Source organism: Manis javanica, chromosome 4 (assembly GCF_040802235.1).
Source record: "Manis javanica isolate MJ-LG chromosome 4, MJ_LKY, whole genome shotgun sequence".
In the NCBI taxonomy this organism is placed as follows: Eukaryota; Metazoa; Chordata; class Mammalia; order Pholidota; family Manidae; genus Manis; species Manis javanica.
Window position 1 is genome coordinate 14,322,096 of NC_133159.1, and position 27,051 is coordinate 14,349,146.

Below are 27,051 nucleotides of genomic sequence, written 5' to 3' on the forward strand. Positions count from 1 at the left end.
GTAATACATGACCCCATTTATATAAGTGGAATGATAAACAATAAACTTAATCCAGATTATCTGTTGGGAATGATAATGATGCTTGTGGGGAGGATCATTAACTTTGCTGTTTTTATAATGCAAACAGATAAACAAATGAGAACAGTTTCTGCTCAAAAAAAATTGACTGTGAGTTCAGTCAGTACTTATAGTTGAGGATTATAAATGATTTTTAAATAGATATGTTAAGCATAGTTTTTTGTTATTTAACAATTTAGTAGTTAAAGTGAAAAATCTCTTTAAGCTTATCACCAGCTTTGAGAGATTTGCTTAGTAGATGTGGAGTCCCATCGTTGCTTTCCTTGGTTGGCCCCAGTTGAATAATCTACATCAGTTTATACACTTACAGAATAATAGCTTATTAAGAGCTGGAAGGAACCTTAGGGATCCATTTGGTCCAGTGGTTTTTAAATGTCTTCCAAAGTACCCTAAGCGCTGGTGTGGAGGGGTAGGTATGGAGAGAAAAGTGAGGGGAGGCTGAGCAAGTGGATTTCTAGTCAGGCCTCCTCTCCTCCTCCTGTCCCAGCAGAACAGCTCCTCTTTGACCAGTTTTATTATCTATTTTCTGTGCAAGCTTTCACTGGGAAAAATAATTTCATTGCTTTGGGAAAAAAAAGAGCTAATATCCCTGATTTATTTCATCCCTCTCATTTCACAGATTAGAAAATTGATGCTGGAGAGGTTGAAATGTATTTCCTAGGGTCTGCTCATGTAAGGCGATCTGCTTGGAACCTGTTTCTTTCTCTTCTGGATATTGGACAGATTTGCCCCTGAGATTGCTGCTGCGTCTGATTACCTGTTTATAATTCCTGTCTTGTAGTCGCCCAACCACTGGGGTTGCACACACTGGACGTACATATACACCCTCTTCATTCCCCTACCACTTACCCATAATTTATTTTGGAGCTTGGTTTAAGATACTATTTCTACTGAATATCACTGCTTCCTATTTCAGCCAGAGACCATCTCTAACTGAGAGATGGCCAGATGGGAGTTTATCACGAATTTATCACCAGTTTTCAAAATGTGCTCCATAGAGTTGTGGGTTTCCTCTGGGGCAAGTTCAGAAGGTGGGGCCTGACTGCTACCTGGACTCCTCAAATAGCGGATTAGTTTTTAATCTATTGATTGCATGGACTTTCACAGATTTCTCTGGAAGAAAGGCTTTCTGCTTTGAAAGAAAGGATGAGAGGAAGGAAGGGAACTGTGAAAAAGGCTGATCTAGTCCCATCTCACTGTAAGGATGAGGAGACTGGGGGGCCTTTGCTGTTCAGTTCCTTCATCTGGGAAGCAGTGTGGGGTAGTGAAAAGTGGGCCTAGAGCCAAGCGAGGTTGGAGCAGTTATTGGACACTCTTAGCCTCAGTTTCCTTGTCTGTGAACTTGGGATGCTAATCCCTACATGGTTTTGATGAGCCTCAGGATAAGGTAATAATCTAAAAGATGTGAAAGCATTTATAAATTATAAATCCTGGACTCAGTTCTCAGCTGGGGTGATTTACCACCTCCTGACCCCCTACCCCCACCCCTTGGGGTAATGTCTAAAGACATGTATAGCCACCATCCTGGGGGATGGGGAGTGGGGATGCTATTGGCATCTAGTGGGTAGGGGACAGAGATGCTGTTGAATATCATATGAGGCACAGGGCAGTACCAAAGAACTGTCCAGCCACAAATGTCAGTCGTTGAGGGTGAGAAATCCTGCCCTAGACAAATGTTAACTTCCCAGACTTCTCACTCTGACTCCCTAGGTACAGCCTGTTCACTCTTAACTGCTCGCACAGCAGAGTCATATGTTCATACATCTGTACGCACATACTGTTTTGGTTACAAAAATGAGATGGAAATGAAGGGAAGACAAAAAGAAAAAGGAACAAACATAATTAGAATGACTTTCAAGAAAGCATAGCCCATAATGTTGAGGTCCTTTTAGGCATGCATGCTTGTTTAAAAGAAAACTACTACTTACAAAGTAAATATCTGTTGGAATCTAGATAACAGTTAACCATTTAACTTGGAATTTTTAAAAGAAGTGGAGAAAGTGAATTTGAAATGCTCTTTAGACGGCATGACAGGAACAAGAAATAAAGGGTAAACGTAAGTACAAATTATAAAAAATAGAAGGATGTTGCTATAAAAATATAGGTCAATGTCAGTAGATGATGGGGAGCAGAGTAGAAAAATGGTGCAAGGCATGTCTGGGAGAGAAGGTGGGTGGGCCGGCATTGTCACCAAGGGGCTTGCTTAAAATCATACAGTGTCTCCAAGTTGCTTCAATTTGTATCTTTAGGTAGTTTTAAAACTATTTGATTAATAGTTAACAGTGAATATGAGAGGAATTGAAACACAGTGCTTTTTACTTCAGTTGTCTTTCCAACCTAAACCTGCGTTTTAGTGCTTGGGATAATTTATAATTATTGTAACACTGACATAATTGTTGACGGATTTGTAGATTTAACTTTGACAAATGTTTATGAGTTAGAACAAATGTTTCTGATTGTCAGAACCTGCGCGTGTAAACCACTCAGAATTCCTGCTTGATAGATTTTTAAATGATTAACTGAAGCAAATGATTTAAGCAACATAATTCACTTTTTACTGGGAAGGTAGTCTTAAGAAAACTGCTAGTTTCTTGGCATCATTTTAGATGACTAAATTGAAATCCGTTCGTTGTGGTTTTTTTTTTTTAACCATTTCAGCATAAGCCTGTATGTGATAAACCCTGAACTTGTGAGCTCATAAATACCTTATTCTGATTAGAAGCAAGAAAATATGGTATGTTACTGCTTTAATCTATATTTTGTCTTGATATTAGATAAATGCTACTAATCTTATGTGTTCCCTAAAAAGATTGACTGTGACCATTGAAAAATCACAACTTATTTTTCTACTTGTTTCAGTCAACTTGAAATTCATTTTATTTCAGTTCATAACTTCTATTTTAGAGGACTTTTTTTCTTCTCAGTTTATGAAAACTAAATTCTTGGTTTCTTAAGTATGCAAGTCCAATTAACTTCGAAAGGTTTATTTATGGGGCTTTGTGGAATCGTGATGCCTTTAAGAAAGACTGTAGACTACTGCTCTAATACAAAGTCCCTTGGGTCTGTTCTCTGGCCTTATAGTCTTGGGCACCAGATGAGAGCCAGATTTGAAAAGCAAAGAAAAAATTGCTTGCTCTCAGAAGACCCTGAAATTCACTTTAGTCTTTCTAAATAAAACCTTTACAAATGCTGATTTGGGATACTCACCATTTGCACCAACAATACCTTAAAGGCATAACCACTGGTATATTTAAAAATATTTCACCCCCTTTTCTAGCTCTTTATTTTTGTCTTTCACTGTATCTTTATCTCAGGATCCCTTATCTAAGGATCATTGTTAAGTGTGGTCACTCCAGCTCCTCAGGAGTTCCTAATTCCTGATCAAAGGCCTGCTGTAACCTCTACTGTTTACTTTTAATACCTCTTTTCATTTCTGTGTAGCATGGACTACAGGAAAGATAGTGGGAGGGCTGTTGAGGAGACACGAAAGTACGTAAAGAAACATTTTTCAGTCAGATGGGCAGAGAAGAGAGAATCTGAAATCTGGACCTATTTCCCTCCAGGCTTTCTCTGAACTGGTATCTCCATCTTTGAGGGGTGCTTCTTCAAATCTATCCTCATTGCGGCCAGAGTGGGCTGTTGTAAAGTACACATCTGATGTGCTGTTTCCCTGCTTAGTTCCCTTTATTGCTACCCTACTGTTTATAATAGAGACCAAGATCCCTGGTACGGCATAAAAGACTGTTTTGATTTTATCTCCTACCTCACATTTGATAATTTAGCAACAAGGAGCTCCTTGTAGTCCATTTCTCTTGCCACCGTGTCTCCTTCCTCCAGGAGTGTTTGGGTACCCTTCTCAGCGCTTTCTGGTACATCCTGTTTCTGTCTTTATACCTTGCACTTTGAGTTTCTGGTGATCAGTTGGCTCCAACACTAGACAGTGAACATGCTGAGTATAGGAATTTACTAGTCCTCAAGGCCTCGCATAGTGCCTGTCACACAGTAGACCCTCAGTTTGTATAATGAAGGAAATGTCCACTTACAGTGCTGGCCAGGATGAATTTTGGAAGGTATTTAAACTTCCTTTCGTAAGTCAAAGTCAGTGATTATAATAGCTTTGTTTGTCTCTGAGGAGGCCACGCTATCATCAGTGTAGCTTGGCAACCAGAGACCAAGCCTCTGAAGTCAGACTGTTCAAATCCCAGATCAGTTTCTTGGTCTATAAAATGGGACTAATAAAACAGGTTTATTGTGAAGATTAAATGAGATAATTTAATCTTGAAGCATAAATGCTTAGTGAATGCTCTTCACTTTAATACTCTATGGTATTTCTGAAAACATTTTAGATGTTGCATTTTATAAATAGAGTTATACTTTAAATTTATTTGGGGAATTTGGTATTTAAAGGTTATTTGAAGAGTGTTATAAATAGCACCAGTGTTTTTATAGTTATCCAGGTAGATGTGCTCAGCATTTTGACAGCCTCCCCCACTGCACCCCCCAAAACCCCAGGTACATATACACATGCTTCATCAGTTGTTAAGTTCTATAAATTCTGCCATCAAAATGTCTCCTCCTTTCCAAATAACTCTACATACTTTAGTCAGATGAATCTTCCTAAGGCATAGCTTTGGTCATGTTTATGCCTTTTTAAAAACTCTTCGTGGAAGCCCCCTGCCTACTGAATTAAGTGATGTGTAGACTCCTTCGCTCAGCTTCTGGTGCCTTCGTAATGTCCCTGGGTCCCTTGCTAGCCCTATCTCCTGCTCTCTAAGACAGGCCTCATGCTTCAGCTATACACTAATCATTCCCCTGCCTAAGCCCTGCTTTTCTGCGGCTGGGTGGAGAGCATGCCCATCCTCTCAGATTTTGGCTGTTACGAGTCTGTTGTTTTAAAAAGACAACTTAAATGCCACCTCTTTCTTGAAGATGAAAAAAGAGTCTTCCTGGCTAAATGTGTGCCCACCCTCCTCCTCTGGACTGGCAGAACACTGTCTCTCTCTCTCTCTCTCTCTCTCTCTCTCTCTCTCTCTCTCTCTCAGCACCAAGGACCTGCTTGTATTCAGTTTTTTGGTACTTGACTTTTTATCTCTTCTTGATCACCAGCTGCCCAGGAAAGAGACTGTGTCTTGTTTATTTCTGACCCTTATTTAACCCAGCATCCTTGCCCTTCAGTGCTCAATAAATATTTGAGCTTTTGATTTGTTCTTGAGCACCCTTCCACCTTCTCCCCGTCCCTTCTGCAACCTTCCATGATGGTTTGGGTTCTCCCTTCAGTGCTGGGGAGAGAAAGACAATTACAGTTGAAAGACAGGTATGTACAGTGCTCTTCCAAGCTTTTAACACACATCATGCTGTTTCATCCTCACATTGTCCAGTCAGGGATAGGTAGACGCCATTAGAACTCCTGCTTTCCGTACAAAGAAACTGACACCTAGAGAAACTATATAATTTGTCCAAGGACTGAGACACACAACTAGTAAGTGACCTAACCAGTATTCTCATTCTGTCTTATCCCAGGTCCACATAACCTTATAATCAAAGTATAACTACTGTGTTACACTTCCACTTTTCAAGGAATAAACACTACATACTTGAGTGATGTGTTCCAAGAGTAAAGAAATTTATCCCCAGTGCCTTCTATTTAATAAATGCTAAAAGAATGTAGATCAAGTAAATGTGTAAGGAAAATAAATGATTGATACTTGTTTCTCCATTGAGTTTTCATTTGAATCAGTAATAGCGACAACATAATAGCTATAATGATGTATACATAGGGTATAATAAATCCCTGATTCCTCTATTTACATTCATAAGGATGAGAATGCAGTTACTGGTGTTGAGGAGGAGGAGCTAGAGGTACTAGAGGTGTTGGGAGGGAAGGGACTTGCTGGAAAAATCCTTTGGAGCAGTTAGGATTCATTTTATTAGCCCTCAGCCCACTTGGATTCATTTCATCTCCAGCTAGTGCACAGAGGGAAGTATTTCCCACCTTGATTTGTTGAATCTTTCTCATTGATTCTAAGTAATTTCAGGTTTTTGTTACCACTTCTGGTGAGTCAAACATCCTTGGTTTCTGTTGTCTTCTTGAGGGAACTGAAGAATAACATAGTCATAAAAACCTTGTGTGGTAGTTCTAGGATCCAGAAAACCACTTCGTTGTCTTATATAACAAGAGATGCCCTGCTGCTCTGCTACCCCTCCACGAGGTTTATCCTGACGCCCTATAAACGTTAGTGCTGCCTCCAAGGTGCCCTCCCACAAATAAATGTAATGGATTGTGATTTTATAGTGTTTATTGAAACTTAATAATTCTGCATTTCTTTCAGTCTTCCTTTAATAATTAAGTCTTAAGAGCTTCTCCTCATTTTCCTATATGTTATACCCACATGTGAATTTATTAGCTAATTATTTTTCAGGAAAATTGTATAACCATGCTTCTTTTCTGCATTCTTGGAAAGTTGTGTGGTTGTCAGAATTCTGAAAGTTGGGTCATGTGCTGTGTGCACTCATTTAAAGGACCCTTTGAGTGAGTCTGGCTTTTCTTGAAGCAGAACACAGCAGTAATGTCTTCCACATTTACCTCCCCTATCTTTATGCCTTTCTGCTGACTGGTGTGCTTGTTCTGATCAGAGTCCTGGTAATGGATGTCCACCTGAGAAATTCCTACAGATGTTCCAGCTTCTGTCTAGTCTGGACAGCCACAGGAAGGTTAAGGTCTTATAAAATAGCTACCTTCTTAGTCTATTTCCTATATACCCTGCAGCAATGTTGACTTTTGAGAAGCTGATTAAAACAGGCCAAATTTACCCTCTTGGGCCTCTGCACACTTTCTTGGTTAATTCACATGACTTGGCATTTACGTATGGACACCTGGGACAATCTGTCTTTGCCTCAAAGGATTAAGTAACAGTTTGGAGCTGACTTAAAACTATTTTTTTAAGCATCTCATAAATTGGGCCCTAAGCATCTTTCATAAATCAGGAATGTTTTTTGGAAATGTAATTCTTACTAAACTCAGTCCCAGGGGTACTTTTTTATAAAAGTAACGTTCTTGTTTGTTCTGTCCTAACAAATGCAGTTGATAATTGTAATAGCATTGGGAGAAACATGATGGAACAGGAAAGCATGCCTATTGTAAATAGGTCAGTTTGATATTAATCCCTGTACAAAATGTAAATGTAACTTTATTAAACACAGGACAGCTCTGGGAAAGTATTTTAAAGCAAAATGTTCTAGGTCAGCAATGAGTCTGAAGGAATCTCTTGTTTTTGAAAAATATGTATCAAAACCTGATGTATTCCTATAAACAGTTGGTAATGCCAGTGAAATATAGTCAGCTATGCAAAGAGTGGGGAAAAGGTTCTAGTATTCAGCTGTGGCTCACCCAAAGTATGATCCTGAGCAAGCCAAGTGAGTTGCATTTTAATAGAGGATTACTTATTATATTACACTTTTGACGTCTTTTGAGTTTTATTAGAGAGGTAGCAAATCTTACTGTTGCTTACTGAATTCTCTGTGAAAATTGATTTTTCCCAACACAGCAACCCTCTGAGATTATGTTCCCTCAACAGATGAGCAGATTGAGGCGGGCAAGGCTGAATAATTGACCTGAGGTCAGAGAGCTAGCTGGTAAGGAAGCCAAACTAGGCCTCCCACTGTAGCATCTGTGCTCTGGTCATTCCACTTAGCAGGAGAAGCATCCCCTCATTTGGGGGGAAACTGTATTTTCTCTTTCAGGTATTTAAGAACAAAGTTATGTGAGTTTGGCTTCTAGGATCTTAAAACTTGCTTGTGATTCCTGTGGCTTCTCATATTCATAAACAGCCAGTTGAATATGGTACTTAAGTTTTTTCTTATACATCCTGATATGTTATACAAATTAAAAGAAGTTGCTTTGAGATTTTAATTTTTAGATGCAGATTAAAATTTAGCATTGATAACTGTATACATTAGGTTTATGAATTTAGGAACTCGGTTTAAAATGTTAAAATGTAAGCTGGAGTGAGATCTTAATTACCATTTAAAAGTTATTGATAAATCAAATGGGTCCATGGTCTTTCTTCCCCCTAGGATCTTTCATAGAAATATTTCCTAAGTGATTTTCTGAGGATTTTTCTGTTGTGCCTCTCCAAAGAGGGAATTATTTCTCTTAAATTGTAAGTCCATTGACAGTTGCAAGTTGATACTACAGGAACATGTTTTGCTGCAATTTTTTCATTTTAGGGGCTGACATCCAAAGTACATTCTACCCTAAGACAGCAGTCAGTTTATATAGCCTGCTTGTTAGTTCTTGCTGATTATGTTTGCTTCCTAATTATGTGCAGTGAAGTAAAGCTTTATGATACGTGACATGGTGAGAGCAAAGACCTTCTAAATAAAACTGCCTTGACTAACTACAAATTGTCCATATGGCTGTTAACACATACACACACACACACACACACGCACACACACACACAGACACTTATTTATTTATTTATTCATTCATTTATTCATTCCCCCACTTTTTTACACAAAAGTGGCTTAAGGCATACATTAGTATTGGTTGTTATTTTAAATTTGTTATAAAATCCACTTAAGGCAGTATTTTATAAGTAGTTAGTAGGAAGGAGTTCTCTGTTGTTTTGTTATTAAAGTAGTATCAGATGAACTGTTAAGGAATTGCTCCTTCCGAAAAACGTGTGTTTATCTACTAGCCAGTTTTATGATGTCCTTTTGGGCACTAAGCATGCATTAAAGTGCAAGGTTAGATTGATTTGGAGTAATTTGTTTTTTTTTTAAGAATTTGTGCCAATTCTTTTTCCTCTCCAAAAGAAATGGTTTCAGAGCATGGGCTCCTTGCCTAATGTCAATTCCATAAGGTTCCTCTGTTGCATTTTTTTTTCCCTTGCCCCCCTCTTCCCCCTGTAACTGGACTTTGCCATGAGGAAGATGTGTACCTATAATTAGGCATTTCTTTAGGGTTATTTGTCATTCCAGACAGCATAGACCAAAAGAACAGGCTTGAGTAGGGGGAGGCAAAGTTATGTAAACTTTATTCATAGTTAAATATTTTCTTCCAGGGAAGGTAAAAAATGCTTTGTACTTTTTCCTTTGGCTTTTTTCTTCTAAGAGAGCTTGTCATGCAACAACAAAAAAAGTGGCCAAAGGCGGAGAAAACTCTTCTCTTCTCCATGTGGGTTTGTTTTTATTGTAAGACAGACCTTTCATGTTTTATTGTTATGAAGTTTAAACCTGGCCTAGAGGTGCCAATCTTTAGTGGAAACAGCTGCAGAGTTGGTGTCCCCTAATCAGGTGGGACTTTCTTTGAAGCAACATGTTGCCTTTTAAAAGAAAATTGAGCATGTGAGAACTTGAACCTGTAAAACTCATCAGCAGTTGTACCATTGTTTATCTCTTAAATAACCGAGATAACTAACTTTAATTGATGAAACATTGGCATTTAAAAATCACTTTCTGTTATTTTTTTCTGAAGAGAATAGTCTTGTTATTTTGTGTTTTAAAATTTTAGAAACAGAAGGAAAAAAAAAATACTCATAAGAACTGAAGATGCAGCAGCTCAATTTTTAACTACAACCATAGAGTGCACTCTCTCTTTGGGCTAGTCTGAACAGTGATTTTGATCTCATATTTATACTTTCAGATAAATGTCTTTAGTGGGTGCAAAACTGGGTGGTTGGGAATATACTTGAACTTAAATGAAGTCTAGAAAGGAAAGATTTTCTGCTCTATAGATGTTGAGGCTTCTCTCATCTTTGTGGTTGAGTGATGCTGGTAGCAGTGGATTTAACATCATTCTTGGTCTACTGCTAGGAAAAGTTGAGCATCAGAGAGCTTTCTTTCCTTGGGAGAAAATAGGAGAGACAGGCATGGAGTCAGAGGGACAAGAAAAATGCTGAAATGTTTTCCTTTTGGGCTTTTGATTTGTTTGCCAAAAAATTGCCTTCCAGATGGAGTAGACCAAAAGCTCTGATTGTAGGCCATTATGTTTTTACTGGCCTACCTCCCCATCCCATTGCCTGGTTTGAAATCTGTAAGTCAGTCCAAATCCTTTACCTCATTTTCTAGTACCAATTTACTGTCTTACTCATCTTCCAGCTGCAAGGGGGTGAAGCAAGTTGCTTTGACACTGAAGCCCGTGCCATTTTATAAACCAGGCAACAGTGGTTTCTTGCCAAGGAGTATCAATCGCGATAACTCCCATTTCTCTGAAGTTCTTGAATCATGCCTACCAGGTAGTTTGTTGTCTGTGACGTGCGGTAGGAGTCGTCTGGGAATAAATCTGAACAAGCCCTTTGGGCCTTGTGTAGACTTGTTGCTTCCCTGGTTACCTAGTGTTCTGGGCTATTACATTTATTTTTGTCTGTATCTTATTCTTCACTGGCAGTAGAAATTTTGACACTCTAATTTCCCTTAAGAGGTAATGATTGTTTAGGGGTTGAAATTTCAGGGGAATCCCAATGTCAGGACTTAGTGGGTATAGGGGCTTTAGGAGTCTGGCAGACTTGGGCCCAGTTCACGGCTCTACCATTAATGAAATAGAATATTCTTGAGCAAGCTATTTTCTGTATCTGAAAAATGGGAATAATACCATATCAGGTTGTTGTTGGTTTAAAAGAGATTTTGGAGGATGGAAAATGTTGGCTACTCATGGGAAATACTGAAATGTTAGTTCTTTTCCTCCCCATTATTTCAGCTTTGAGTAGGTTATCTATCGTGGTCTATAAACTGACTAGTTTTCCACCATTTTAAATTACACAGAAATTTGGATGACGTGAGTGATTTTCAGGTATTGATAAACATTAAAGCAAGGGAGAATTGGGACTTTTATAAGGTGCTTAATTGTAAAGAGGTTAATGTGTTGGATCATGGTGCAGACAGTAAAGACCATCAGAAGACTCTGAAAACGATGTCTGATAACAATTGTCAAGTCTGAAAAATAAATCAGACTTTGGCTCTCTTCCTTGGCATGTATAACTTTTTTTTTGATAATGGAAAAATAATTTTATCTTACAGTTTGGGACATGTATCACTACAGTATGTGAGGTGATTTTTTTTCCTAAAGTGCTACCAAGTACAAATATTTTTGCTTGGATGATTCTATATTCATTTTAATGCAATTTATGAAAAAATATAGCTAGCACTCAAATCTGTGATATACCATTATTATTATTTAAGTTGAAACTAAATTTATTGAATTAAATACCTGCATTAATTTTCTTTCTTTTTTTTTTTTTAAGATAACTGTTAAATAAGTAATTGTGCAGGTGATGTGTAGATTTAGCCAACTGACAGTAAGTAGCATTAGAATGGCCAAGATTTGAGAAATACTGGTAAAAAGAAGGATTGGGTCCTTTTTTTTTTTTTTTGAGCTTAGAATCCTGGGAGGTTTGATTTAAAATTAGGTGTTAAAATTTTCTTCTATCAGACCATTAAAATAGGCTTGCATTTGTTCTTTTATTTTGAAAAATAGTGGTTAAAAATGCCCTGTGAGTGAAATGAGAGGAGGGAATTGATATCCATATTTGTGGCTTTTAAGAAAGGGATTTCCGTCTGTCTGATCACTCTGATTTGTGTCTGACTTGTGACAACCTTTGGGAATAGTTCTGAATTACTCCTTTTCATCTTCCTCAAAAAGTAGCCATCAAAGTACTAAAATGACAAGAGCTTCCTGTGACAGTGTTAATCTGATGTTCTGGCTCTGGCATCCCTCTAGAAGATGGTAGGGGACTGCAGCTTGCTTGACTTGTTTCCTACCCCCTCAAGACTTGTCTAGACAAAAAGGGGGAATAAAGTTTTTATCCCCTATTTTGGGCAGGGGAACCAAAGACACCTATAAAGCCTCAGACAACAAAGAAAATGGTTAGGAATGAGAAGACCAACTCTATACCAAATTTAAAAAAATCTATTTTATAAATGTTCACATTTATGAAATGTTCATTTTATTTTGGTCAAGTTACTATTATAAAATTTAACATATTTTCCCTCCCTCTTTGTAGGTACTGGTTTTGGATTAGGACTTGTTTTCTCACTTACCTTCTTTAAAAGTAAGTGTGACTCTTGCTCCCTTTTCAACATGCTGCCCTATTGGACATTGCCTTACTTTAGTGTATACGTATACATAGGGAACTTGTGAATGGCACACCTCCAGGGCTGCCAGTCCTTCCACATACAGGTTTACATAGGTCATCATAAAATGAGCTAGACAAGGAATATAGACTCAAAAGTGGTCAGCATGGGTTGGGCATCTCCAGAATCGCATGGGCATTGAGTCAGGGTGCCAGAGATCTTAAATATGATATCATCTTAAAAGCCTGTAGTTTATACCAGTGAGTCATCTGGCCAAATCTACATGTTCAGATATTTCTAATTAGTTATAATTTTGTCTAAGGAACTTGAAAATGAGAGTCCTGCTGGTAATAAAAACAACTGGGCCAGAAATACACATAGATTTTGGCCAGAAATTCTCCTAAGCAAAGGGCAAGCAATATCCCTTTCATTGTGGAAGAATTTCTGAAGTTTGGATATTGAATAGGAGCCTAAAGGGGTTACTTTGACCTTTTTGCACAAAGAAATGGTGGGAAATTCAAAATTGGAGAATTATAATTAACACTTAAGTACTGGCTTAAGTAAACATCACAAATTACTATTACCAAAATATGTAAATATTGGTGAAATTCTTACATATTCTTTTTAAATTCAAGCACCTTACTGAAAAGTGGTGTTTCTGATTAGGTTAAGAAATTAGTTAAAATGAGCAAGTGGTTAGAACAGTTACAGAAAAGTTAAAAGGTTCAACTATGTCTACTGCTTGTGTATTGTATCACTGATTAATACCTCAAACCTTGTAGCATAGGTACTTAATAAGTATTTGCTAAATTATTAAGTTTACTAATAGATCCCCTCTCCCCATTTTTGGGTTGTTGATGAAACACTGACAAAAATGTATGGCATGTTATAGTCATCAATATGATGCATGAGGGATATTTATTGAACCCTAGTAAGCAAATTCAAGCCAGAGAAAAAGCTTTACCTTTTTTTAATGGCTCCCTATTGGGATTTTCCTTGTTCTGCTCACTAGGAAGAATGTGGCCATTAGCCTTTGGTTCTGGCATGGGATTGGGAATGGCCTACTCCAACTGTCAGCATGATTTCCAGGCTCCATATCTTCTACATGGAAAATATGTCAAAGTATGTACAGAATTGATATTTCTCTTTCTTTCAAACAAAAAAGAATTGTTTTTTTAAAATCTTTTTAAAATTTTGATATTGTTAATGTACAATTACTTGAACAACATTATGGTTATTAGACTCCCCCTATTATCAAGTTCCCCCCACATACCCCATTACAGTCACTGAAGAGTTTTCTCTTGAGTCCCTGAAGAATTCTTTAGAGTGTATGTAATTAATAAACTGTGTTGTGGCACCGCTGAGATCCTTGTTGCTCTTTGGCCTTTAGTGATGTTGATATCCACTTTGGTGCCTAAAGTCTCTCCCCTCCCCTCTATTTGAGATGCATGTGTGCATTCAGATATGTGTTTATATGTCAGCTGATTGAAATTGACAAACCTGCCTAAGAGTTTATCATCCAAAGTAGGTTTGTGTTAAGTATCTGTAAGTAGCACTTCTTTTCAAGATATCAGAAGGTCCTATAAACATCTTACACATACTCAAGTTAAACCTAAAGGCTGCTGGAACACAGCCATTATTCTCTTTATTGAAGAGGGCAGGTTCTTGACTCTAAGTCCCACATGATTCTGCTGAGTCTTGTCTTCAGATGGACTTGTAATGATGTAGATAAGATGAAAAATTATAACATATACCCCAAGAGAGAAGGTAGTGTATGTCCTAGAGTTCGGGTGTGTAGCAGCCTTTCCCATTGCCTTACTTTAGGCGACTGCTTATCATGGGGTTTAAACGAAAGAATCTGGGAAGACTGGATGCTCACAAATAGACATGACCTTTCTTTTTGTATCCTCAGGGCTTGGAACAGCAAAGTAGGCACTCAAATGTAAAATGAATGAATGAAGAAATTGTATATTCTATTAGATGTGTTAGTGGCCTCAGGCTTACTAAGACATTACCTTTATAGCAACACAACCTTCAGTGAAGAACTTCGCATTCCCTGGATGTGTAGAATCATCTGCTTTCTAGGTTACCCTTGCACTAGAACCACTATGATCTGGGTAGCAGCGGAAGGCTGGTGGAAAAAGCGCAGGAGCCAAGAGACCTGGGTGTGAGTCCTGGGCATCGCTTGCTTCCTAAGTGATCTTGAGTTTTTCCGTTCTGAGATTCTTTTCTATCTATAAAATAAGAGTAATAATTTCTACCTACAGGGTTGTTGAGAATTAAATGTGAAGATGTTTTTAAGCTGTGAAATGCTATGTAAGTAGAAATGTTGGTTTTTATAGTTGAGGCCAACCAAGAAAGGGTGATTGGCTTGTCCATTGTTCCAGCATAACAAGTAGAGCAGAAAATGTGGTACAAATGAGTGTCCCAGTTCTGGTCAAAAGCTGTAGCCACAAGGGTTACCACATCTCAGTGACAGTCTCCCACCACAGCTCAGTGGCCTCTATCTTAGAACCTGCTCAGACTGTCAGCTGCCTACCAACTGACCTATGTGTGCTTGGAGAAACAGTGGGGCTCAGGGAGAGCTGTTCAGCCAGGAGGCCTGGCAGGCCTTTGGCCACCCTCCTATTGGGTGAACCATCTCTGTGCCAACGCCCGAGTGAGGTCATCAGAGGGACAGTGCAAGAAGGGCTGCAGCTGCATGGCACCAGAGCTGGTGATGGGCAGTTTCCACCACTCTCTGACTCTTCACTCTTGGTACTACAGCTGAATTTTGGGGAGAACAGAAGCGAACAGGGAGAGGAACTTCAGGTCTCCTAATTGTTTAAAATGTTTTCATTGTTCCAAACTAAACTGAGTTGTCATGGATAATGGCTTAGGGGTGATTATATGCCTATTGTGTATTTAATGGCTGGGAGTTACTGTGGAAAAAATTGTACATTTTTACAGCCTTGTGTATACTGCTCCAAATGGCCTTGTAACTTTATCTGAACTTGAGTCTTTGCCTCGATGTTGTCATCCTCCCTTCTCTGGAAAAAGGAGCAAAACCCCAGCTTGGGACTTTTCAGTGTTGTCAGATTATTATGGTAATTGCTTGTTGAGTGCCTGCTGTGCCTTGCGGACCATCCTAGGGGTTTGATCTTTGAATTCTTTCTCTAGACCTCCCTCCAGATAGATGTGTGAGAGAGGTTTTAGAGTCCTCATTCAGCAGATGAATGGATCTTTCTGATGTTAAGAAACTTGCCCAAGATCACATCATCAGTAGGCTTTGATTCCAGAGCCATGCTCTTTCTGCTCATCTGTGACCCACCCCTTGATGGGCTTTAGGAATATAGTCATCCAGGGACTGATGGCTTAGCCCTGTTCTGCTCCTTTCCCATTCTCTTCCCTCAAAGATTAGGGAGCCACACTTAACCTGGACGGAATGTATACAGTCTTCTTGTGGAAAGAAACTGGGTAAGATTTTGGGCCTGTTGGTCCCTTGGGTTTGACCAGCAGCAAGTTGGAGAGAGTTGTCAAAATGCCATCTGCACAGCTCTAACCTGAGTGTCCTTACTTTCTTTACAGGAGCAGGAGCAATGACTTAACACTTGAGAACATCCCAGTGGGAAGAAAAGAGAAATCATGTTTATTCCTCAGGAATACTGAAGTGCCCTGGAGTAAGCTGACATTCTTCTGTAACAATGTTATCAGTAATGCTTTAAACTCCAGCATACCCTTTATGTATTTGAAATCAAGTCTGTTTCTTGTTTTGTATTTTCTCTGTGGAAATTGCAAGGAGGCAGTCTTAAAAGAAATAAACAGAAAGAGGCAGCCTGGTGCATTGCCTGTGTCTCTTTGCCTTTGGTCCCCGAGCATCAGGAAGACTACATTGGAACTGCCAGCAGCTGTCACCAGCTGGTCCCAGACCCTTTGAGAGCCTTCCTGAAACCACAGCCCTTGTGCATCCTCCCCACTCGCCCCGTGATGTGTAGTTTTCAGAGCTGCTTCCACCCATAAATGGGGGTGTGGAGGTTGCTGCCTGCATTGTTTGAGGAAGATGGCAATGTCAGAGGAGCCTTGCTGTGCTGTGGCAGCTCTTTAAGAGCTCTGTGCTGTCCTCAGCAGTGGGCCTGGGCAGGGCAAAATCCAGCTGTGCCTGTGCCTTGAGGTCCAATAGCTGGCTGTATTGACAGGGTATGGGACCTGACCCTGGTGATGGCTTCCTCCATTGATGTCACGGTTTCCTGCAGCTTCATGGAGCTTAACAGTCCAGGCTTCAGCCCTGGGGACTTTGTTCTGGAGGTTGGGGAGAGCTTGTGGCTTATCCTTCTGGCTCGAAAGCGAGGATTGATTTTATCCTTTCATAGCAGCTGAAGTTTGTGGACGAAAGGGCCACTTTTAATGCCCCTTTGTGAGTTTATTCCTTTGGCTTCACTTGAACCACTGGACACAAAGGTAGTATTGTAGCAATTGCTTCTGAGGAAGTATCGAACCCTGGAGCTCAGTCATTCATATCTTACTTCTCTCTCTTTATAATAGAATTAAGATGAGCAGAACTTGATTTCACTTGTCCCATTATCCTGTAAATGTTGATTGAGTATCTGCTATGGGCTCAGACACTGTTAGAGGCCAGAGAGAAACTCATGAAAAGACACAAGCCCCTGCCCTCAAGGAGCTTAGCATCTGTAGGAAAGACAGATGTGCAAATTCTTTTGGCACTGGAAGAAGAGGGGTATAGACAAAGTACAGTGAGAACAAAGGAGAAGGAGCAGCTGAGTCACCTTAGCATGGCCTGGCTGAGGAAGAAGTAGCATGGGCTGAGCCTTGAAGTTGACTTGGACATTCCAGACAGATAAGGAAGGAAGCTAGAGTGAAGGCCCTTCGAATCATGGCAGTGCACATAACAGTTGGGAAACTACAAGGAGGCCAGGATAGCCAGAGTGTGCAGGGGCAAGGAGAGCGTGAAGGGGTGAGGCTGGGTACCTCGGCAGAGCTTGTGAGTGTCTGACCCTAGTTCTGGAACATTAATTAGACAATTCTTGCAAGTGTTACAAGGAGTAGATTCAGGGTAGATATATACCCTCAACTTTTACCCCTCGTCGTTTCCAGAAAGATGTGCTAAGCTCTGGACCAGATCAGGGAGCAGTGGCTCTCTGCCCTGCAAACTGTGCAGGCTCTTCTGCTTTCTGGGCTTTTTGTTTACTTGAATCAGTTAAAGCCCAAAGGTGGGCCTGAGCCCAGGACTCTAGGTCGTAGCTATGGCCTGCCCTAGCCAGTCTGCTGTTTTTCACTTTGCCCTCTTCATTCCATGATCAAGACAAACCATGTAATTAAAAGGAAAATAACCCTACAACCTGTTTCATTCCTTCTACTAGCCTTCTACATATTTACTTTAAAAGTTAAATGTCTCCCCCCAATTTTTCCATCTTTATTCAGGCAGAAAGAAGAATAACAGGTCCCCTTCCAAAAAAGACAAAAACAGAGAACGCTACATGCCCAGTAATTCTCTAGACAAGTCAGAAGAATATGGAGTGGAAGTGGACACTGGGATCAGGTTTTCTTTCTCATTAGTTACTAGGTTTTAGGCATTTTTTTGGATGGATCCCTTTGCCCAGCATCTTTGAAACACCACTTAGTGTTTTGAGAAACTGGTCAGGCTCAGTGAGGGAATGTTCTGGGCAAAGGCCAGCCAAAGGAAGCATTGGCTGTTTGCTTTAATTCCAGAGTACTTTGTATTCCTGCCTTGTAGCTCCTAGCAGAGACTGGCCCAAAGCACAATGCCCCATCTTGTCCCCACTCCCTGCCCCCATCTCAAATCAACCTTCAGAAAGTTCCCGCTGGTTGGCAAAGGCACACATTTCTGTTCTACTTTAAGTTTTGTTAGAAATTCAAGTCCTCTGGGGCCCTGTTCCCTTGTGGGGTTGTGAAATTTTGACTTTGCTTCTTGTCTGCCCTTCTGGAACCAAATACAAGGAAATTCATGGGTTTAGGGAGAGAGTGATGGGAACCCAACTGGGCACAGGGTGCTAGGATAGAGCTGTGGCGCCCCAAAAATGGCCTGCTCTGCCAACATATATAAATACATACAGTCTGAGCTTGACACTGTGTAATTTGCCCAGAACAATACATATTTTGAAGTCATTTAGGTGAGTGACTTTGGCATTCACAGTGCCCAGTGGGTGAGCCTCTATCAGGCTGCATCTGCCTGATGTGGAGGTGGCCGTTGTCCTGGAGGACGTCTCAGAACCCACGCTGTGGGGCTGTCTCCTTCCGTGAGTGTCATCCTCTCACCCGTTTCAAAGGAGCCAAGGGTGCAGTCTTGAAATCCTGCTCTTAGGAAATGCAGAGATTAGCAATGAAGACAGTGTCTATGTCGTTTTGCTTTTTCAGTTTTTCCAAACCTCAATGTTTACATTTTTTTAAAATGTAACCAAGCCATAATTACATTTTACTTGTCATGGTTCAATCTGATTGTATTGTTGAAAGACTATTTTTGAGCCTGTCCAAATAAACTCTGCAAAGTATTTCCACAAGGATGAACTTCACGGGGCAGAAACAGCCTCCATCCTCAGTGGTCCTGAGACAGTTGGTTTTCTGCTGCATGCTTCCTGATGACATAAATGCCAAGGGGTGGAAGGGAGAAAGTGGAAAGTCTAAGTCCCAAAAGGAATTGTAAATGTAGAATAACAAGCTCATCTGGAAGCCATCTCCACTTTTCTCTGTAAGTGTGCTCCAAACACCACTCCTCTTGGACACCGAAGGGCGATGTAGGGCAGGAACAGGGCAGAGGCACCCGCTCTCCCTGGGCAGCCTCTGGTGGAACAAGTGTGAGAGTCGGTAGTAACTGTTACAGCGGGAGAGTGCCTTGAAGGAAGAGGAAGGACGGGACCAAGGGGACAAGCAAGGCTATACAGAGGAGAGGGCGGGGGTTTCAGGTCAAGGACCTGGGTCCAAGTTCCTACTCTGCTACTTGCTTGCCATATGACGCGGTGCGTAGCGCTTCTCAACCTCTTCAAACATCAGGTTCCTCATCTGTAAAGGGAGGAAAAATAATTTCTGCCTTATAGGCTTTGAGGGTCAACTATATGTGCTAAAGCAAGTATTAAAAAGAGGTTGTTGCTGTTTGAATTAGAATAGAGTGCATGGTATTAATGGGAGTTGGGACTGTCCCAGAACAGAAAGTGCATAAACCTTGCACTTGTGGAATTGACCCCAAGAGTCTAACTTAGAAAGATCTGAGGGAGAGAATGGGTGCCTCGAATGAGTTCCTGGTAATAAGAAACCTAACACTTAGAAAACACTGTGCTTCCTCATGAGTATTAATGTCGTTTGTTTTGACTACTTCATTGAGGTACACACCAGTAAAGCCATGGTGGCTTTTCTCCTGAAACTGCACTTAGCTTTTTTAAAAATCAGAGTTGTTTACTGAGAACACAGTCTCAGTGCTAGGCTAAGAAGGGGTTGGGGAAGAGGACACTGGAGTAGAATGGGAACCTGAGAACTCCTCAAGGAGCTTCCAGCATGGGAAGAAACAGGACTGTGACTGGAACATTAGCATTCAGGGTAATTGGCTTCAATTTTGTGATCCTCACTTAAGGAGTTCAGAGCTGGAAGATACCAGTGGGGAAGGCAATGTCAAGAATTCTTGGGGGAATTCAGGAGTGGGCAAGAGATGAGTCTTTGAGGGAAGAAACTGGAACTAGGAAAAGGAACTCATACCAGCTGTCAAGTCGTCTTTCTGGAGTCCTGGTCTAGCCAGTTTCAGCCAGGCAGGACTTTGTTTGATCACTTCCAGTGAACATCTAATAATAGTATTTATTGGGCACATACTTTGTGCCAGTTACTGTTCTAAGGCTTTGCATATACCATGATGCCTAATTTTTATAACAATCCTATGAGAGAAGTACTATTGTCTCCATTTTGTAGATGAAGGAACAGATTTTGAAAGGATAAATTAACTTTCCCAAGGGCAAGCAGCTAAGAAGTGATATAGGCAGGATTTTTACCTGATTCCAGAACATAGACTCTGAACTAACTGCTTATGCTGGCCAAAAGCTGTTTAAACTGGAAAGGGTCATTCAGAGGGATCTGATCCAGTTTAAACCTGATTTGACCAAACTTGAACTAGTTGAAATTGGTCAGAGTGAGTTTCATTGGGTTTAAATGGATAAAAAAAAGTTGATCAAATTTGAAATCAGCTGTATCTATTTTTTTAAAATTCGTGTGTTTACTAACTAGAAACATGTAATTGCCAATAAGAGCGTCAGGTCAGTGTTACTGATGGGTTTTGCTCACTCTTACAAATGTAATAAAGCATCATGACATTTTATTGACCTATGCATTTTGAAAACTGACTCTTCAACTTTTTTTAAAAGACAATTTACAAACAGTAAAATGCACCCATTACTAGGTAGAAAATGAAAACACTTTATAATATATATTGGTAATGTTTACTAACTTTATATTTTGCTATTAAGGGGAAATATTTATTGTAACTTTTGATTTCAATGTAGTTTTACAGAGAAAAGTTGGAAAATAATACAAGGAACTCTTGTACACTTTACGCATTTTCACAAATTGTTCACATTTTCCTCATTTACTTTATCATTCTGTATGTGTATGTGTGTGTATAGATTTTTGAGCCATTTGAGAATAAGTTGGAGACATCATGCCCATTTACACCTAAATGCTTCAATATATATTTTCTAAGAGTAAGGACATTCTTTCATATAACCATAATAGTGCAGTTATCAAAAGCAGGAAATTAACATTGATACAATAGTATTATCTAATCATCAGTACATGTTCGAGTTTTGTAAACTGTAAGTATATTATCTCCCCATTTCTGCAATCCAGGATCTGGTCCAGGATCATGAATACTATTTAGTTGTGGAGTCTCTTTAATCTAGAACCGTTCATCAGCCTTTTTTTTTCTTGATTTTGACGTTTTTGAAGAGCGTAAGCTGCTTATTTTGTAGTTCTCAGTTTGGGTCTGTCTCATGTTTCCTCATGCTTTGATTCAGATTTTGTGATTTTGGTAGAGAAGGTGTGTCGTTTTCAATGCATCGTGTCAGGAGGCACAGTATGTGCGCTGGTCCCAACAGTAGTGGTGTCAACTTCGGTTACTTGGTTAAAGTGCTGTTGGCCTGGTTTCTCCACTGTAAATTTATTATTCTTGTCTCTGTAATTAGTAGGTGAACTGTAGGGAGATAACTTTCGAGAATGTAATTATCCTGTTCCTTATCAAGCCCTCATTAGTTTTAGCATCTATTGACTGATCTTCTAAATTCATTATTCCTTACTACCTGACATTCTATGAAGAACTTCCCCTTCTCCCCAGTTTATTTGTTCATTTATTCATATCATTATGGACTTGTGGATTCTCATTGTATTAAACTGATGATTATCCATGACTGTCCGTATTTATTACCCAGACTGCCCAGATATGTCTAGTAGTCGCTCTGTCAAGCTGGACCCTGTATCCTTTGACATACCCGCTCTAAGCACAAGATAGTGTAGACTGCTCTTGTATTTGCTTTACCCCAGCCTTGGAATCAGCCATTTCTCCAAGGGGCCCTGGCTCCTTTTAGCAGAGAATGAGTTAAAAACCAAGATCTGTAGGTGTGCTCATTGTCTCTGGGCCTCTCAGGAGACAGCTAGAAGTTGGGTGTGTGTGTGTGTGTGTGTGTGTGTGTGTGTGTGCATGTGTGTATGACCCTGACTATGCACTGATATCCTAAGTCCAAATCCTAAGGATTGGTCTAGCCTTGCCCCATCCATATTTATAACTCCCTTATCTAACAATGAGAAACCTGGCTCTAGGGATCTATTTTCTAAAGAGCAGTATTTGTAAATAGATCTCCTTGGCTCCTGTGTGTGCCGAGGGGTGGGACTAGACTGTGATTCTTTGAGAGAGTCAGGGTACGTGGGAGTTCTCCTGCCGGGCTTGTCCTTGCCTGTCTGCCTTTGTCTTCCACTTTCTGTCACCTTTGCCATCTACCTCTTCCTTGGTCTGTATCTCTAGATGTGATCAAGACCCAGAGTACATATCTGATACCATATTTATGGAATAGTTTTATTCTTGCTACTTTTCAGTTAGGTAGTTGAGTTTAATGTTTTCTGTATTTTTTAAACCCCTCAGTTAACTTGCTTTTTTAAGTGGGTGGCCCTGACTGATCATTTCTATGGGTCAGTGACTTCCCCGAATTCTCACTATAGAGCGTCTTCTGTTCTCATCTGAGCCACTTCCTTGGGTCACTGTGTAATCATGAGAAAGTCACTTGATCCCTCTGGGCTTCATTGTAAGATGGTTATAATGATCCCTTCCTGCTACACAGAACAAATGTGTGGTCAGGCACTCTGTTACTGAGGAGAAAAGTGAAATAGCCAGTTTAACAATAATATTTTATAATGTAATTAATTATGTAACAAATTATGATGAAAAGAGTCATCTGTCATTTAAACTGAAGGTATGTCAATTATGATAGCAGGTGATAAACTCTTATACTACATAAAGAAAAAAGAGGCCCCACCCTTCCAGACTGTACTTCACTTTTCTCTATGGTGGACTTATGGATAAAACCCAAGTTCTACTTGTTTTAACAGGAAAAGTCCTGTCAAGGATTATAAGGTAATTACAGATCTTTCCTCAGTCCATTTAGATACCCTTCTGGAAGATGAGATAGAGCTACAGGTGAAGCATAGAACATGCTTATCAGTAGCCCCATCTGTTAAGGTTTCTTGGCTTTTTTCCCTAGGCCCCAGAAATCAGCCCTAAAATTTTTTGGTTTGGATCTATGATCCGTAAAGCCTTGTTCTGTGAAGGAAGGAGAGCCTTGGGAGATTTCTTTCACCTTGTTAGAATCTTCCAATGGCCTCTCAGCCTTCAGCCTCTCCCCTCCTGCCAGTCTTAACACTGTTGGTTTTTGTTTTGATTCAGAAATTTTCAGTGGCTCTCCAATGATGCACAGAATATAGGTCCACATTTCTTAGCCTAGTATTCAAGGCCCCCCACCATCTAGCTCTATCTCTGTCTCCTACTATATGCCCACTACTCCCTCCATGCAGTAAGTTAGAAGCTAAGAACAGGGGCTCTGGAGCCACACTTTCAGGGTTTGAATTCGAATTCAGACACTTAGTTGTTATAGGGCCTTGGAAGTCACTTGCTCTGTCCATACTTGGTTTCTTCACCTGTAAATGAGAATGATGATGATAATACCTACCTCAAAAGGTTATGATAAGAATGAATTACTAAATGAAAAGCCTTTTGAACAGTGCCTGGTATATAGTAATGTTAGACCGTATAATTATTATTGCCCCCTTTTAATCTAGTCACCATATGGCAGCCAGTATTAAAACATAAATTAGACTATGTCAGTCCTCTGCTCAAAACCTTCCAATGGCTTCTCATCCCATTTGGAGATAAAGAGAAAGTCAATACCATGGACTCCCAGGCTCTACAAGATCTTGCCTCCTGGTACCTATCTGACCTTGACTCCTACTACCTCTCTCTTGCTCCTCTGCTGCAGTCGTTTTGTCCTTGCTGTGCCTGAACACACTGCTGCAGCCCACCTCGGGGATGTTCGTACTTGTTCTGTGCTGAGACCACTCTTCTCCCAGTATCCACACGACTCATTCCCTCATCCGCCTCAAGTCTTCACTCAGCTTCTCCTCTTTACTCAGTGAGACCTTCCCCCATCACATGGTTGTAACCCTTGCGGCCAGCCACACCCTAACCCACTTCTCTGCTTTATATTTCTCTCTGGCATTTATCACTCATTTTGTTTATACCTTTGCCTACATGTTTTGTTGGTTGTCTGTTTCCTCCCACTTGAATGTAAGTAAGCTCCCTGAGGTCAGAGATTTTTATTTTTTTATTTTTTAAATTGCCGTATCCGTAGCACCTGAGCAGAGCCTGGCATGTAGTAGGCACTCAATAAAAATTTTGCCGAGTAACTGGATATTAGTGTATTTAACTATGTTTCAGTCAAACTAGTGATTCCTGAAACAGTTTCCTAGAGGTGACAAATTCATTCAAACAAATAAATGTAATGTAACAAAGCAAACATATCTATTTGGTGGTGACTGCCTGGAAGAGCTGTGGTAAGGATTCTGAAGCTATTTTGGGTCCAGTCCAGAAAGTGTTATGTTAGTGGTGTCTGCTGTGGGTCTGTGGAGGTCTGAGGGCCACATATTTGTCAAATGCAAACCCTTGTTTCTGGGCCTTTCTTTCTTAGTATGGATGCTTTCTCGACTTGCCCAAGTCTTGCTCATACTTCAAGCCACCATTCAGATCCTACCTCCTCCAGCAAGTCCTTCCTGGCACCTCAGCCCCCGGGCCTTTTCCTGTCTCTGAACTCCTGTGGCCTCGCGCCTGGACAGCTTCCTTGGCAGTGTGCTCTTCCTTTGCTTTGCCACTTCCCATTATTTGTGCGTCTGCCCTTTTCCCGTACAGGGCACGCCTCACGCCTTACTCTAGCTCCAGTACTTGGCACTGTGCTGGACACTTTGTAAGTGGTCCAAAAAATATGTTTTGATCACGACTTTTTGGAAGGTAAGTAGCAAACTCCTTCAAATCAGTTTAAGATTATAAGATACTGGCGAAGCTCAGCGATTCCAAGGAAAGGCAAGAGCCAAGCCCATGGTAGCTTCTTCAGCAGCCAGAGTTCTCTAGAATCTGCCCTTGATGTGATTCAGCTCCTCACCACCTAGCTTCTCAGCTCAGGTTCTTCAGAGAGGGGACTTGATTGGCCCAGGCTTGGTCTGGTGCCCACCCTGGCCTGGCGCTCTGACCAGAAGGCAGGTTCTTGGAGAGCAAACTCGGCTGCTGGGGTGCCCCGTGTCTATTTGTGGATGTGGTTGGAGGCTGGTTCCTTAGTAGAGGGGAAGGACAGACACCCAGATGATACTCTTTCGTTCCTTTTTTCTGCTTCCCATGTTCCTAAAAAAAGGATTTTTTAAAGTGAGCATAAAATGAGATTTTTTTATCTGGAGCATAAAAACGTTAAGAAAAAAAGCTCTTCTGTGGGATTTTAAGTATTCACAAAACTTCAGGAGGGAAAAAAATTCTTCTACTCTCTGTGGATTTGTGTGGGCCACTGGGAGTGAGAAATGGAAGAAACAATGTAAGAAAATTGAGAAGGGACATTGTCAAAGAATTGATTTGCTTAGTGCCACCCACCCCCTGGCAACCTTGTTTACCATGTTTACCATGGGCAGCAGGGTGGAGGAATTCCAGGCACGAGGCCCTTTCCTGAGAGCCCAGCTCTGGTGCCCTCTTGGGAAGGCGGGGGGGAGGGTTGTTACTGGGGGTTGGGTGACCTCTGCTGAAGAAAACTGGAGAATTCAGCCCCGTGGGTGGGTGGGAGGAAGCAAACAAAGGAAGAGCAAAGCGAGTGAGTGCAGCCACTGGCACGCCATCCCTGGCATTTAGGCCACATTCTTGGTAACATTGGTATGTTCATGCCCACAGATGAGGAGCAGCCATAGCCATCCTGCTACATGGCCTCTTTGGAAGTGGAAAGGACGGTCCTTGGAGTCAGATGGATTTCCCAGAATTGAGTTTTCATCTCGGACCCTCTTCTCTCCCCTCCTTCCCCCACTCTTAGTCCTTGATGCCTCTTTCTGGTTCTTGGTCTCCCTTCCCATCTATAAAGGGCATTGTAAATTTTTCCATAGGGCCAAAGACCCTCCCCCTGGGGCCTCATTCCTGCTCTCCAACCCTGCCAAGGCCACACCTAGCCTCAGCAGCCCTCAGGGACAGACCTGATAGTGCATCGTCCCCTTCTCCTCCAGCCTTCTCTGAGCCCAAGATGGGAGCCAGAGACTTCCTGAGCCCCCAGGGACAGGAGAAGAAGCAAGAGGACACAGCGCAAGGGGTGGCCTTGAAGTCAGAATATCTGGTTCTGTGCCTGACTTGCTGAGTGAACTTGGCAAATCCTTTTTCTCCAGGGGAAAGGATAATACAACAATGGTCGCTACCACTTTCTTACAGTAAAGTACATGCCAGGCTCTGTACTTCATGCACAGGACTCTCAGTGAATTCTTGAAGTAAGCCTGCAGCTGGGAACTATTAAAATTCCTATTTTACAGATGAGGAACCTGAGGCTTAGGAAGTGCATGATTTGAGTAAGGTGAGGAAGCTTTGTGCTAAAGCCTGGGTTTGATCCAGTGACTGACTCCCTGCCTTCCCTCTGCTAAATACGACCTCCCTAAAATAGCTTTAATTTTCTGGAGCATGTGCTATTTTCCAGGAATTTTGCCCAGCTCTTTGCATCCGTTTATCTCCTTGAGTCCTGGCTCCTTGCCATCATAATCTTGTCTTAAACGTCACCTCTTTGAGATATCTTCTGAGGCTTTGCCCATCACATCACCCACTTGGGCTTACTTAATTCCTTCATGACACTTTGATTATGAGAACCCAGTCATCTGCTTGCTTATATACTCTCTACCCCTGTTGCAGAACAGAAACATCTCAAGGGCTGGGACCTCATGGGTGTAGTTCATTTGTGTCCCTGATACTTATGTGCCTGTCTGGCACATAGTAGGCATGATAAATATTTGTTGAATTAATGAGTCTAGACAGCTTTTAAGAGTATGTTCCATTACCAGCTGCATTTTACAGAGAAGGAAACTGAGGCCCAGACATGAAACGACTACATAAGAGTTCCAGAGTTGGTGGGTGATGGAGCGAGGATTCAGACCCAAGCAGGAAAACTCCAGAACTTTCCAAGGTGAGTCCCAGTGGCTCCTCTCAGCTACAAATTTGAAAGTGTGGACATGCTTGGTCTTATCTCATAGAGGAGGGAGGGACTGTGGTTCTTCTGGCCCCAGCACCAACCCTCTGATTTAGTGGGCTGGGCTGGAAGGAAGGCTTTGCTTGTTTTCACTCTTTCTCCAGGAGAGTGCAGAGGTTTGGAC

General features: G+C 40.9%; 1 protein-coding gene across 1 annotated transcript in view; it reads left to right on the forward strand.

The window, feature by feature from the left end:
• Positions 1-15,971, forward strand: part of MICOS10 (mitochondrial contact site and cristae organizing system subunit 10) — a 31,083-nt gene extending 15,112 nt beyond the window's left edge. Inside the window, exons 2-4 of the mRNA XM_017674540.3 lie at positions 12,081-12,128; positions 13,163-13,272; positions 15,718-15,971. Of these exons, the coding sequence (XP_017530029.1) occupies positions 12,081-12,128; positions 13,163-13,272; positions 15,718-15,732 (173 nt within the window). The 3' untranslated portion in view covers positions 15,733-15,971. The remainder of the gene's footprint in view (positions 1-12,080; positions 12,129-13,162; positions 13,273-15,717) is intronic.
• The last annotated feature ends 11,080 nt before the right edge of the window (positions 15,972-27,051 follow it).